The sequence below is a fragment of the Hippocampus guttulatus genome, chromosome 2 (genome assembly GCF_054856545.1).
Source record: "Hippocampus guttulatus isolate MCC_2025c chromosome 2, RoL_Hgut_1.0, whole genome shotgun sequence".
Taxonomy (NCBI): domain Eukaryota; kingdom Metazoa; phylum Chordata; class Actinopteri; order Syngnathiformes; family Syngnathidae; genus Hippocampus; species Hippocampus guttulatus.
In genome coordinates this window covers 34,954,087-34,969,449 of record NC_141262.1, presented here as the reverse complement: position 1 = coordinate 34,969,449, position 15,363 = coordinate 34,954,087, and the positions used below count along the sequence as shown (strand labels likewise).

The 15,363-nt window shown below is 41.1% G+C and overlaps 2 protein-coding genes across 6 annotated transcripts in view; one reads left to right on the top strand and one right to left on the bottom strand.

Moving 5' to 3' along the window:
• The window catches only part of glrbb (glycine receptor, beta b), a 38,058-nt gene extending 33,907 nt beyond the window's left edge, over positions 1 to 4,151 (bottom strand). For 3 of the 4 annotated variants that reach the window (XM_086105867.1, XM_086105870.1, XM_086105871.1), the window contains exon 1: positions 3,836 to 4,151. The gene's annotated coding sequence lies outside the window, so the exon portion shown is untranslated. The remainder of the gene's footprint in view (positions 1 to 3,835) is intronic. The other variant, XM_086105869.1, reaches the window with a different exon arrangement.
• A 6,659-nt stretch (positions 4,152 to 10,810) lies between these two features.
• The window catches only part of pdgfc (platelet derived growth factor c), a 50,658-nt gene continuing 46,105 nt past the window's right edge, over positions 10,811 to 15,363 (top strand). For both annotated transcript variants that reach the window (XM_086105873.1, XM_086105872.1), the window contains exon 1: positions 10,811 to 11,330. In XM_086105873.1, coding sequence (XP_085961999.1) covers positions 11,216 to 11,330 — 115 coding nt within the window. In that variant the 5' untranslated portion in view covers positions 10,811 to 11,215. The remainder of the gene's footprint in view (positions 11,331 to 15,363) is intronic.

Sequence of the window (15,363 nt, the reverse complement as noted above, 5' to 3'; positions counted from 1 at the left end):
TTGGTTGAACCACGTGTGTACGTGGTCGCGCTCACGCACACACAGCAGAGGGCAGCGGACTATGGACTGCTGAGGCGCGCTTCACTCGAGTGGCGTTACTACAGTTCTGTAGCAACGCATTTCATGGAGTGTAGCTCCATCTAGTGGATGCATTGTAGATTGCGTCTTATAGTGCGGTGTGTCCAATATATGAACAAAATTACAATATAGGCCATTCATTGAAGGTGAGCCTCATAATCCAGTGCGCCTTTTAGTGCGGAAAATACGGTACTACGTTTACGACAACTTCTGTGACTACCACAACTAATAGTAAAGTGAACCAGACCATTGGATTTGATGGAAACGGGGACTTCTAAACTGTACCTATTGGTAGAAGCATCTCTTTTTAGGCCTAGCAATCATCCAAAAATATAAACTAAAATGACATTTTCCGGGCCTACACGCAATCAATTTGAGTGGTGCGACTGATTCATGATTCAGTCCTTGTCAGAGCAATGTGACCTCCAAATGGGGGCGCCGCAAATTAGCGTCCATTTCGAGATGCAGTCAAGTGTTGGATTTCCATGGTACACACAGTCATCATGAATACAATTTGATCCTGTGTGTTTACCGTTCAGCCAACCCTTGGCCCCTATGCGAGAGAATACAAACAGAGCATGTCTATTTCGAGGCAGTACGTGTATGCAGCAATAGGAGTCATAAATCAACCGCGTGATGCAGTCGCCATTGGACAGTATAGAGATGCCGCAGCCAAACTTGCATCCCTCTCTTAAGTAGCACAGTTTATTGTCGAGACGGACTCTCTTGGCCCAGCCCTCCTAACCCGCTCCTTGCTGCTCGCTCTTCATCATATTCATAAGTGGAAGTCCTTGCTATTGCCCAGTACGTCAACTTTTAACTGCACGTCGCCTTGGCAAGGTCAATTTGGTTTCATTAATTAGGGCAGGAGTCTTTCGACTGACCTCTGTTGAGATAAAATATTGGTAATCAGTACCAAAAATGTAATATCTTCCTTGGCCCATCAAGTAGTTTTGCTGTATCCATATCTGTGCCAATACAAACCGATACCACTTAATCATCTGTTATATATAAGCGGTCCTGTATTTCTTTTTACTTCTTTATTTTGCAGTTAACAAAATGAGGTAGCATGTCATTGATATTTCTACATGTCTATGTTCTTCTCCAGCCCATATTTCTTTTTGGTGCTGTATATATGTATCCCTTTAACATAGTGCATTCTCGTGCTCTGACTGAGACACCTCATAACTAAAGTACCTTGTGTTACAGGACACGTTTAAGTTGCAATTTAATATTAAAATGTCAGAAATGACAGGTGGTGTTTGAAATTTAACTTTTATTTCTCCGGGTAATGCAAGCGAGAACAGATTCTGATTTCCAATGCATGAAACTTGTGCCACATTCAAGCTACACTAAACAACATTAGGTTGAAATTAAGTGCATTGATAATAAAATGCAATTTCAAATACTCAAATGTAAATACTGGTGGTTGTAATCTGTCTCTGAGCTCATACAAAGCTCATGCCGTTACTAGCGTGATGCGAGACCTCAGCAAATCTAAAAAAAAAAAAACCTCAGTCCATAGCATTAAGAGACATATGATTCCCCTCCAAAATTAAATTAATAAAAAACGCAGCAGCTCCAATATTGACTAATGGATCATTTGCTAGATAGTACATAACACTCAACAGCGCCTGACTAACAGGCAGTATTCCATTCACGTTTTCACTTAAGAAACAATGACAGTTTTGTGGCTTAACGTCAGTCAATGCCGATAATAGAGTGTACTTCAGAGAAAAAAAAAATGCTGTTGACAAATCATTAAAACGTTGCTCTACATGCCTTCAAGCCTTCGAGCCAACCAGAAATCTTTCACGAGTGACTTTGCCTCTGGCGGACCAATGAACAAGATCGCCCTCGTTCTGTTTGATCATGTCAGTGTTCATAGAGCTGACTGTGTCACACAAAGTGGCAGAGTCAGACAGACATACACGTGCTGTATTAAGACTTCAAGGTCAATACCATATCACCACTATGATGCCACATGGGAATAGAGCTACCGAAAACATTAATAATTAATGAGTGCTTGCGCTCTTATTTTAGCGGTGCCTCTGACAGGAAATCATTTGGACAAATTTGCTCGGAGGAATTTGCCAAAGTACGATCCCTTGAATTCCCCCAAAATGGCAGACTTCTGTTGAATTTGGGGATGTTTTGTGAATGCTGTTACGACAGGTACAATCAAACCTCTTTTCAACATACAGCGTTTTCACCGCTATAACGTTCACATTTCAAAGCCCAAATTTCAAGTCATTCATTTTCCATTTGCCGATTTCACTTACAACAAACAGCTTTCTAACGTAAACTTCATTATAACAACCAGCTTTTTCCCACAAAATAGTGAAAATGACTTTGTTACAATAAACCGTGGGAAGCAAACTGCCGCCGTGACCTTGCTTAGAAGCAAAATGTACAGTGCCGGACATTGTACTTTCAGAGGCAAGGTGTGGTCCTGAGCACATGGTCTGAAAACATGTCTGGTAAACAGAAGCAAATCTCATTGTCTGTGAAGGCTGATATCATCTCTCACTTTCGAAATGGAGTCTCCCAGACGAAGCTCGGACGAGACTACGAACTGGTCAACGATTTCGACAATCATCCGTAATGGCAACAAAATCATGGCAGAGTTCGAGGCCTGAAGATGATTATAAACGGCTTCAGGGCGTGGCACATCCTAAACCATATAAGCCACTTTTCATTTGCTGACTAAATGTTTTCTTCATGCTGTATACACATATTTGTAATTGACGTGTTTGTACATCTATAAATGTTCATACTGTTTTATAGAACGTAGTTGGCGGCCATTTATTTTTTTCAACCTTTCTAGATGGCACTACTAAACTAATCACTTACTTACTCAACTTCATTTATATGGCACATTAACAAGTGAAGCTGTGGCAAAGTGCTATACATAAGATCCAACATGAGACATGATCATTTTTCTAAAGAACAAAATAATAAACGTTTCCCCATTAAAAACGTCAATAAGTTATTTTAAAATAAATTCAATAAAAATATAAGGGGTGGAAAAGAAGGCATGCAGTCGTGTCACATAAGTGAAATTTGTGACATAAGATGAATGTTTTTATTTTGTAAAATAATTGTACTTGTTTTCTCTTTTACTGTAGATCTAATGTTGCATCGCCCGCGATACAAGCGCTACTTTCACATTGACATACAAGAGGTACAGAGCACTGTTTGTAGTGTATTTGCAGTTGAAAATATTTATACAGACAATATTAATAACATGGGTAGCAGTCAAGAATTGTGTGCAAGTACTGCCAAATAAAATGTACATTTAATACAACAATATGCATGTTGAACTGGTCTCAGTAATGCAGTCTTGCCATAATATTAGGCCCAGCTCTCAGTGCCAAAACTGACACGTACTGGAGGTGCATAAGTATAAGGTGTACAATTTTGAACCTTGGGAGAGGTCAGTTCTCAAGTGTCATTTCAGTAAGGCCACACAGCTCTTGAATTAGCTTTTGCAGCTGTACCTAATGTAAGGCCCAGCTTACAAACCATGTAAACCAACGACAAACAACCATTAAAAGTGCTGCAGAGGGGGAAAAAAAAGCGACCACCATGTTGGGGAGGGATGGCAGTGAAGGGGAAGATGCCAGCACACGCAACCATGTATACAGGGATCCCCCACCGCCACCACTCCCTCCCTAAAATGGCGGCCAACACACGCACACGTCACGAACGTAAACATTACGACCATTACGTCAAAACGTTTCTTCTGATCCGTCACCTGTCAGACGTTTGTCGAAAAACTCCCTTCCGGACCGACCCGTCAAAGCAAGCTGGGACTAATCGTCGTTAACGGCGCCTTCCCGACCAGCCGTTGCCGCTCCTTTCCATCCCCCTTCCCCTGGGGGGACTTTTCCTTCTTCGGCGAGCTGTCGTCTCTAAAGGAGAGTCACATCATCAAGCCCAAGCGGCATGATGGCTCCGTTGCCGCAGTTGTTGTTGTTGTTGTTGTTTTGTGGGGGTGGATAGATTTCTGCTGCTCAAGGAAGCCCAAGATGGAGGCTCGCTGGATGGTTCGCGCGCGAGCACCTGTCATGCAACATGCGCAGTAACGGCTGCGCAGAAGGCATCGCGCCATCAGCACCACGGAGAGAGAACGCGCCTCCAGCCGCGCCCCTCCTCCTTTCCGGCTGTTGCGAGGCGAACATGTGACTTGCTGAGAGCGAATGACTTAGCGAGACACGGACGCACTTCCCGGTCGCTTCAGGCATATCACGGAAGCTCAAAAGACCCCAGTCATGGATTCAGTGGGAAAGCAAATTCATTGGATCATACAAAATGTATTCACTGGTGTGCTCATGTATATGTAATACATACATTGGACTTTGACATATAAACACCTTTGGAATAGTCACTCAGGTGTTTTGTGAGGGAAAAATAATTTAAATTGTGCTCGAAGGCAACATCTGACGACAGCACAAAGATCTGGGCAGCGTAAACATTTTGTGCTCAAGGACCATATTTTTTTTAATTTAAAAACATATAAGAAATAAACATATCCATTTTGGTCACAAATCGTTTGAAATATATTGAGGTATTTCATTTTTGAAATTTTAACATAAATCAAGTGACTTATTATTGAGATTACTCATCAAAAATTTGATTTGTTTCAATTAATGCAAGATGGGAAAATAATGCTCATTTTATGAGTAAATTACGGGGATCTTTGTCCTGTCACGTAAATGCGTGGTTGGCCACGTTAACTTTGATCAAACCTGACATAGGTAATTAGCTATTTGTCTTTTTCAAACACTTATTGAACTCTTATTTGTAATAACCGTGTATTTCTTGGACACATAGTCTTCAATTTGACTTGTTTTCCAAATTACAGGTTCTGCCTTCGACACTGCAGACAAAAAAGTATTTACTTCGTCCACATTTTGTCTTTTTTTTAGAAGTATTTCTTACACATCTAGAAAATTGAGGGAAACAAAGTATCATTCTCACTATGGGGTGTATTGTGTCCAGAGTTTTGAGGAGAAAATGTATTTCATTTTGGAATAAGGCTGTGACTGAATGGATAAGACCAATGTGTGAATGTGCGAAGCAATAAAACACAAAATGGTGGAAATTTACATCAATTGCTTGTGTGACCATTTTGTGTTGGGAATTATTCCAAACCAACAGATTTCTTCCATCATATTTTAACAATTTTAATACAAATTGTTCAAAATGGAAGTGGCAATAATTATTGGCATTTTTTATTGAAATGTACAAAAAAAATCCATATGTTCCCTGGTCAGTTTAAAAAAAAATGAATAGGATGCTTAAGGAGATGAACGCTAATCCATGAACAATTAAAGACCAACAGTTTAAATTCGCGCCTGCGAGAGAGGCCGCAATGATTATTGATTTGCTCCTTTGCCTCGGCAGCATTACGTCATTTGTCAATCGAGTTCTTGCTGTGGCCAAAGAAAAAAATGTGACACTCTGAATCCCTGAAAGTTTCAACACAACATTTCACAAACCATAAATTATTGCATTGGTTACATTTTAAAAATCAATAAATAATAAACCACACAATAATGCCTCGGAAAAATTCCACTCAACAATGTGACATTTTGGCACACATGGCATTTTTTGGTGCATGTTGCCGCCACCTTCAGGACCGGAGTGGAACAATTTTCAATCAAGGGAGTCAGATTGTCAGGATCATTTGGCCTTGGTGGAGGTTTGCATTGTAATTGTTGTGAGGATTGGGTGTGTACTCTGCAAATTAATAAACTGTAAAGAAAAGAATGCATGTTGATTGCAATGTTTTAGCGTCAGACAACACGTTAGAAGCTCATTGCAGTACATCCTATCAAGCCATCTATCCATTTTCTAATCCGCTTATCCTCACGAGGGTCACGGGCGTGCTGGAGCCTATCCCAGCTGTCTTTGGACACCCTGAACCAGTTGCCAGCCAATCGCAGGGCACACACAGACGAACAAGCGTCCACGCTCACACTCACACCTCGGGACAATTTCGAGTGTTCAATCGGCCTGCCAAGCATGTTTTTGGAATGTGGGAGGAAACCGGAGTACCCGGAGAAAACCCATGCAGTTACAGGGAGAACATACAAACCCCATACAGGAAGGCCGGAGCCGGAACCGAACATTGCACCTCTGCACTGTGAAACCGACACACAAACCAGTCGACCACCATGCCACACCAGACAAGTTTAGTTTAAAAAAAGAAATGTTAACATTCTTCTTGCGTTTTAATTCTTCTTCTTAGTAAGTCACAATGTCTCATCCCTGGCGGACTATTTTTAGAGGAGACCCAAGGCTATGTTGTCTTTGGGGCTATGTAGCCACCAGTTTTGTTGTTAATTTTTCTTCATGAAAATACTACACACCAAGAGAAGGAAATCGGAGTACTGTACCCGGAGAAAATCCACGCAGCCACAGGGGAGAAGATTCAAACTCCACACAGGAAGGCCCACCGTGCCACCCCTGCAATTCAACCACTTTCTTAACCCTTTCAGGGAGAGCGGTTATGACAGTGGACAGCTTATCATCTTATCAGGTTACAGGGTGCATGAAAGGGTTAGAATACATTTTCAATTCACTGCCTCCAAAATCCCTGAAGGAGATGTGAGCCAATCTCTTTTTCGTCAATGGACGCTACAGCTTCGCGTTTGCTTTCAAAGCTTAGCTTGTAGCAGACGTGTGCACATTTTCAGCATGACGTCTCTGACCCACTGGTGAAAGGACACTTTGATCCTCTCCTCTTTCATCTAGAACCGCTTCAGACAACAAAGTGTATGCAGAAAAGGGGTGAAGATTGCACGACTGTCTGTGTCCTATGTGTTGTGTTGTGTTATTTTCGTTATTTTGACTTCAAAATGGCGCCGTGTGAGTGGCTGCCTTTCCAGCAGCTCCTACATTTTGTTGTTCTACTTCTTCCTTTCATAACTTTGCTGCTGTGAATCTGGAATTTCTCCATTGCGAGACTAATAAAGGTTTTCTTATCGTATCTTAAAAAGCTCAACATACTGTCTTGAACCTTTATTTTGTGCTTCCCCATGCTCACGAGAGCAGGAGACTTTTGGAGTGGCAATTGACGTCAGCCTGCATGTGCTGATCTCTTCCTTTCGGTATTGATCGTTCCCTCTTGCATTCTGCTCGCTTGACTCGCTGCATTCTCGAAGTGTACGCACATTTGTACATTGCATGTCAGGATGGAATCATACTTTTCATACTTTCCACTAACAAGGTCAACAAAAAGTTCCAATCTCTGTGTATATAGTTGAGTGAACGCTGGCGCGTTTTGGCTGCCGCTGCTCAACCCGTATTGTTTTGTGTTTTTTGTAATTGTAAAGTGTCCTTGGGTGTCTTGAAAGGCGCTTATAAATAAAATGTATTATTATTATTATTATTATTGATGTTAAGAAACAACTGCATGAAGGTGTAAGCAGCAGCAGGTATTCGTCTTCAATGCAATCCGGGGTGATATGATCCGGTGCATTGAAGATGCCAACAATTCCCAATGATGTTACTTACATTACCAAGAAGACGCATTTGAACTCCATAAGTATGTTTTGCTTTTTCTTTGGCTTTTGTGATGGCGTAGCAGAATTATTGTTTTTTTTTTTCAAAAGACTGGTCAATTATAATTTCTTTCTTCAACAACTGCAAAATTAGGACTTTAAAAACAACAAATATATGGAAAACACAACACTAAATGAATGAAGTATTCAAACTAAATCAAAGACACAAACGTGTAAATTGTGTAAATATCAACAAAAAGTCAATAAATAAAATCTAAACAATTCTGAACAAAAAAAATTGTTCTGAAATGTTTTTTTTTAATTAAAAACAATAAATTAATAAAAATGTCTGTGCTAAACACATCTCTAAAATATAAATGACAAACTTATTTTACATTTTTTCTATTTAAACATTTTTTTCAATTGTTATTTTTGTACGAATACAACATTATCACTAAGTTGTTTGTCACTAATTTGCAATGTTATCCTCTACCAATATATAAGTTGTTAAATCACTGTCAAAAAAAATTACATTTAAATAAATACTAGGACTAGGAAATTAAATCTACTTAATGCACTTTAATCAAAGAACAAAAATAAAAAGAGGGAAGTATACAGCAAAACAAATGAAGTACAATCTGAACGAACAAAGCCCCAAAACATTTTTTAAGCATTCACTCATATTTAATTATTTTTTAAATGAAAAATAAACAACATCACAACTGCTTGGATAGAATTTCACCTGGTGTGAGGACAACTCCACCATATGCATGTTTAGTTTGACAGGGCGTGTCTCCGTCTTGTATACATTCCCATCAAAGGCTGACCCCTGTGATCGTAGATGACCCTTCACCAAAAAAAAAAAAAAAAAAAAAAAACTGGGACTTGTTTCTAATTTGCTGTGTTTATTGTACGTCTCTGCATCAAAGCCCAAACACGTCTCGGCCAGACCACCGTGAAAGCGCCAATCAAACGAGACAAAATAGTCCAGTAGACAGGGCTGCACGAATGTGTATGCGTGTGTGTGTGTGTGAGACAGAGAGAGAAAGAGAGAGAGAGAGAGAGAGAGAGAGGGAAAGCGATGGGGGATTCCACAATGGTGAAGTGCTGACATGTGTTGTAGGCCTTTGCAGGGCTGGAATGTGATTCTGTACTGTCGACAAAAGACTCGGCAGCCGTGAGGAGAAGAAGAAGAAGAAGAAGAAGAAGAAGAAGAAGAAGAAGACATTAAGTAGGGGGAGGGGGGGCAAGTCCCTGACGGGGGCCGATTGCCCAGGATCAGGATCAGGATTAAGTAGTATGACTGGAATGTGCTTCCCCATTAGCGCTAGTGAGCACGATCCCGCCCTAGGTGCCTGAATACATGCTAGTTTGTGTCATTACTTGCTATCGTTTGTGTTCACTGAAGTGATTTTCAAAATTCGATCCATGACGGGGATCCGCAAAAACTAATTGTCAAGTCTTTGGAGCCATTGGAACTAGAGTGGGCTAACTCCATGTTTTTTCATTTGCAGTTGAATGTTTAATGACTGCGAAGCAAAGTGGAAAAGAGGCTTCAAGTTGTTTAAATGTCACACCAAGTTGAAGTTTACAGTAAAACTAAACATTAAAAAAGATTTGCACAGTGCATATTTAGAACAATCACAGAGCTTTATGTTAATACCGTCCCTTTAGCTTAATGCTGATAAACAATTCAAAATTACATCGACGAGCTAGCTAACAAAGAGCATTTGTGTTATTGCATTAAAACCACTTTAACTCCAGACAGTTTATACCACTAGTGGAAACAGTGAAGCAACATGCAACACACAGACAATATAACAATACTCATAACACTGTATTCTTTATTTGTCAAACTCTTCTTCGTTTGTGTGTGTCTCTATGTCTGCATTCTACTGCCCCCAGGCGGCCAAGGTGAGCACACCAGAAGGAACAGCAGCACTACGTCCAAATACTGTACAGTATTGCAAAAATTGTTCAACTTTAATTCGTCAATCCAGTTTTTTGTGTGTGTGTGAAGTATGATAGAATGCTATTTTTTTCTTATTAAAAACACATTCAAAATGTTATTGTTTGTTATAGTTGCACTATTTGAATCACATAACAGTATTTACTTTCAGGAAAGCTGACTTTTTTTCCCCATCTCTAAGTTGATGGTCAACATGTAAACATGGCATCTTCTGTCAGGTCAACAATGGGATAATGAAATCGACCTGATGATGCACAAAACGGGGGAAATTGGGAACAGGAGTTCAGCGCTCTGATCTGACAAAGTGAAGATGCTTAAAAAAAACAACAACAAACAAACAGTCGCAGGAAAACTTAAAACGTCCCGTTCATGTTTCATCGCCAATCAAGTGTCTAAACAAGAACTCTGAGATTGGAACATCAGGGGTACATCTTAATAGCACGATGATTCACACTTTATATGTACTATGAAACATAAACATCAAGTCAATAGCAGTCAAATATTGATGGAAAAGAGAGTCAACTGATGTTGAGTAGAGATATTTTCAATTAGAACTATGAAACAAGCTAGAAATATCAATAACTTGAAAAAAGTTTAACTTGAGGTCAACATTCATATTTATCTGGCTTTGTCATTACTGCATCACCATACTGAAAATACTGTCGTGTGGATATTCGGGATGTAATCACACCAGTCTTGCTATATTATGCTGTGCTATGCTAAATAAGCGGCAGTTATGCCAGGGGTGCCCATTACGTTGATCGCAAGGGCTCGAAGGGGGAAATGGGGTGGGGGTTGGGGGATTTGTGTGTTTGTAGATTCCGGTTTCGTTCATGTACGGCTGTTGCTCGTCGTGGCGTGCGTGCGTGCTTATTTACACTTGCGTGTGCATGGTTGCGGACCCGCGTGCATGCGAGAGGTTGGTTGATTCAAAAGTCGATCTTCGGTCAAAAAAGGTCGGCTACCCCTGAGTTCAGCAAATGCTAAATGATAAAGGTTTCATCAAAAAAGATACAAGTTTTTAATCCTACTCACAATTGAAATTTGACAATTACACACTCCACTATGTGTTTTCAAAATAAGTACATTTGCACACACACGCATGCGCACACGCGCGCGCGCTGGCACTGGACGTGCTTGCGCTCAGCACTGCAATGGTTAAAATGCCCGAGGAGTTCCCTCCCTCCACTCTCCTTCCTCCTCCTCCTTCCCGGCTCAAACTTTTTTTTTTTTTCTGTCCGGCACCTGTTGAGCGACTAGTCTTCCACACAAACCGAGAAAGCCCAGCAGAACCACTTTTACGGACTACAGCACAACTCCAATTCGAGTGGGAGATAATGCTTTTGTACATTCACTTTTATGCAAGAATACCTCTTTAAAACCTGGATTGTTTTATTTTAATTTTTGTATTTTAAACATTTGCCACTTTGTTTCGATCACTTTGTGCTCTTGGTTGTTTTCATAAAGATTTTATTTTTCCTTCTTTATTTTTTTTCTGGCAACTATTTCATCTTCCTCTGGGTGGATTGATGGTGAAGATTATGCGGATTCTCGCGCGCGTCCGTGCGCCGAAGCAGCACCGGTGCCCCTGCTGATCCCCGAGCCCCCCCCCAGTCTCCCGGAACCCTGCGCCGCACCACCACTCCAACTTATCCAAATGATACCTCCATCAATCCTCATCCTTCTCGCGTTGCTTCTGCATTCAAGTGGCTCGGAGGCTCAGGAAAGTCATGTCAGCAAGTTTCACCCTCCGGGCAGCAAGGAGCAAAACGGTCAGTTTACGTCTCTATGCCTCTTTTCCTTGCACACACACATGTTCATTCTTTCTGGGCTTATGCCCATCCCCCCCCCCCCCCCCCCCAAATGACACCTTGTTTGAGTTTGGTTGCAATGAATGGGTGTGTTTCATTCACTTCGAACAAGGCAGGATATGGAAATTACCTTTTAAAGTTTGCCCCCAAATTCCATGTCAACTCCCCCCCCCCCCCCCCACACACACACCCTCTCCGCTGGAAGCATACAATTACTGATCCAAGGCGTCTATGTAAACCATCTGATTAGGAAGTGTGTCGTTTTGCCCATAGAGTGCAGGGCATTCGGCTGTCACACAAGTAGAACAGTTGGGGTTCACAGACGGTTAAGGCACCAAATCGATTTTTCTCTACAAATGGCACAGTGTTTGGCAATTGAAAAATTCAGATGAAAGAAGGGCAGGGTTCAAATTCCCTGTATTGAATTCCAAGATGACTGGTTGAATGGATGGTTGGTTGGTTGGTTGGTTGGAAGCTGGTTGTCAAGTTTCTGGTTTATTTGTTGGTACCCGTGGGATGACTGGTTGTTTGCTTGGCTGGCTGACAGGTCAACTGGCTGGTTCATTGGTTGGGTTTGGTCGATTGGTTTGCTGATTTTCTAGCTGTCTGATTGTTTTGTTGGTTGTTCGATTGGGTGGTTGGCTAGTTTATTGCTGGTTGGTAGGCTGGTTGGTTGGTTGGTTTGATGAGTACTTTGACTGGCGCTGACTGGCTTTCGGGTTCATATCTTAGTTGATTTGTGGGTTTGCTGGCTGGTTTGTTCATTTGTTGGATGACTGATTGATTGGCTGGCTGACTGGATGACGGGCTGGTTGGCTGGGAGTTTGGCATGATCACAAGCCTTTTTTGCATCTACTTTGGAATCCACATCACTGTCACTTGTAAGACCAGGAAGCAACAAATCTGTAGTGTTTGGTGTTTTTAGCAGGTTGGACTGAATTCAATCGATATCTTGTTAACTGCTTTGTCAAAACATCTTGTTACTCATCCGAAGGAGAAGTGGCTGCTCTATTAAGTTGAGCAGGACTTGATGGAGCAACAGTCTTACATTGAAGCAGCTGCTTATACTGCCGCACTTCCTATTGAGGGATGCTGACGCTGAGAGTCTTTTTAAGATCACCCAATGAGTCTCAGGGATATTGTACGCATGGCACTGGCAAAGCTCCTTCGTCTCAACAATTATATTACAATAACAAATATTGGACGTGGTTTGTTGGTCTGAGCGCGGCTTGGTGTGGCTATAATGTTTCACACTTATTTAAGTGAGACTGCTTGAAAGACATCCACAGCTGCACTTTGAAAAAAAACACTCTTGTTTGTTTTTGCCTCAAAAACCAGAGCTAACAGCCAAAGGATATCCTACGGCCATAGCCCAAACTGACCTCGTCTCTGATCTGATTGCAGTCTAGTTGCACTTCTGATGTAACAGTTTTCCATCTTACTCACCACATACTAAAGGAATCACTTTCAACATTATATTTGAATTTGATTTAAAACTTCCAAACAGTCAGCAAACAGCAGTCCAGCTGCCTGGCTCGGTTTAATGATAGCCATGAGTAAAAAAAAAAAAAAAGACGGCTGAATCTTAATCTTTGACATTGGACATGGAAATGCAGACATTAAAGGATAGCTTATAGCCATAGTAGTATAGTGAGTTGAAATTTCCGACATTGGAGAATTTGTTTGGAGAAGGCCAACACGGCAACCCTAATGCTTAACTCTAACCCTACACCCTTACCATAATTACCCTCTGTGTAACCAAAGATAAACCTAATTCATGACTCTTAACACTGAACCCTAATGCAAACGCTTCACCATAGCTATAATCATAATCCCCATTTCCCGATTTTAACCCTAACCCTTAATTCTAATGTAAACCCTATAGCCCTTTTAAAAAAATAGCATAATACTTGGAGTGAAACGTTCCAACTTTTTGGATCCGACCCTCTCACCCAAAAAGTCAGGTAGGACAACATAAATTTGACCCTGGAGCCTCTACCGAGGCCCTGGAATCCGTAGCCATGAAAGGTGCTTGATGGCCAGGTAAATCTTGGAAGCCGACGCCCTGCAGATTCAACTCTCCACAAATGGGAACTTGGAATCCCTGAACTGAAATTCTCGCTTCCAAATTCCAACAAGATTCTGACCTATTTTGAATATTTTTCACAAATATAGTGTGCCTTCATTTGCCTTGCCTATTAATTTCTGTGGGCAAATCCTATTTATGACTTTTCCAGTAAACCAAACTCTAATCTCTATTGATTGTTGATTCATAGCATCTTGAATCAACCCATGCAAAATATATTTTTTCGTTGTCTTGCCCTGGTCTGTGATTTAACACAATTGTTGAAGTCCGTAGTATGGAGATGATAACGTTATTCCATACATACTGTAGTTAGGTACTCAATTACAAATAGGTTTGTAGCTCATTAGGTACTTTTTAAAATTGGTTGGCCATTAATTTTGCCCATGGTACCCTTCATCCCTTCCGTAATTGGTCTTTGATTTCCTCAATTTTAGAAGTTCTCTTCCACCGCATGGCAAGTGAAACATCCAGCATTACACATCAATACCCACCAAATACTTGTTTTATCTGTAGATTAATCTTAGATTAGGGGAGTCTTCAGATTCCACATGGGAGTTAAGTGTTCCCGGTTAATGTTCCCGTACAAGGCCACGTTTTTGCTCGCCCGAGCCCACCCATAAACCCCCCCCCCCCTGGCCCTGATCTTATTAGTAACAAACCGCCACTGGAGATGCGGATTACCTTCATAAATACCCCTTCGTATCCACCCCACCCCCCTTGAGCACCGCCGGAGGAAGGTATGCATCCGCCGAACCCAACCTGCCAGTGATCACAGAGGCCGCTGTTCCGCTCCAGATTACCAGATTAAACTGGGAGAGTGACAGACAGGGGTGAGTGGGGTCACTCACAAGCCTTACGGAAGGGGGGCCGGGAAAAAAAATCCTCATATGGAAGGGTGGGGTTAAAGATAAAGAGGCATATTGTGCATTCATTAGATTACCATGGGGACAAATACGTGTTTATGGCAGAGTGGTTTGAAAAATGTGAAAAGTCTGTGCGCACTTTGAGACATATGAGCATATCCATTTTACCGGGGGCGGGCACATATCGGGGTCCCCGTGTTTCCAGATGTGAATGTCGTGATTGGATGTTGGAGTGCGTCCAAGTCCTGGGTGGCCGGGAAAAGCGGGATTGACACATCAGAGCCAAAGAGGACCTTTTTTAGGGAATGTCTGGTACCAGTTGGGTAAATGCCATGCTTTAAATACACACTCTAGGGCTCACAGTTTAGGCTAAGTCTATACAGTAAATGTGTGCCGGGGTAGTAGTAATTGTACATTTGAGACATAGCAGGTTGGTAGGTACCGGTAAGTAGTTCATGAGGTAGTCTGTGATTTGTTTTGTTGGCGAGTAAGGACTTTGTACTTTATTCAGTAGGCAGTCACTTTATTAGTTAGATAAGTATGTAGGTACTGAAAGTAGTTTATTTTGTAGGTAAGGAGAGTATTTACTCGATGTACTTTAAAGGGGAGGTATTTGCTTGCTTTATTTGGTTGGTAGGTAAAGATTAGGTAGCTACGATGGTGATTTATTACATAGGTAGGTTATTTATTAGACAGGTACTTGAAAGGTTACAGCAGGTGTGTAGGTAGGTACTTAGGTAGGTCGTTAGGCACTTTATAAGGAAGGTTCTCATGTTACCTGGTAAGAAGGTACTTTATTAGGTAGGTCTGTACTGTATTCAGTAAGTAGTTGGGTAGGTAGATATGTAAGTACTGTAGTTGAGTACTTATGTAGGTTCTTATATTATTTGGCATGTACTGCAAATACTTAATTAGGTCAGCAGGGAAGTACAAAACATACATGTTCCGGTATGTATGTATATATATATATATATATATATATATATATATATATATATATATACATATATATATATATAGAAAATGTGTGTGTGTGTGTATGTAT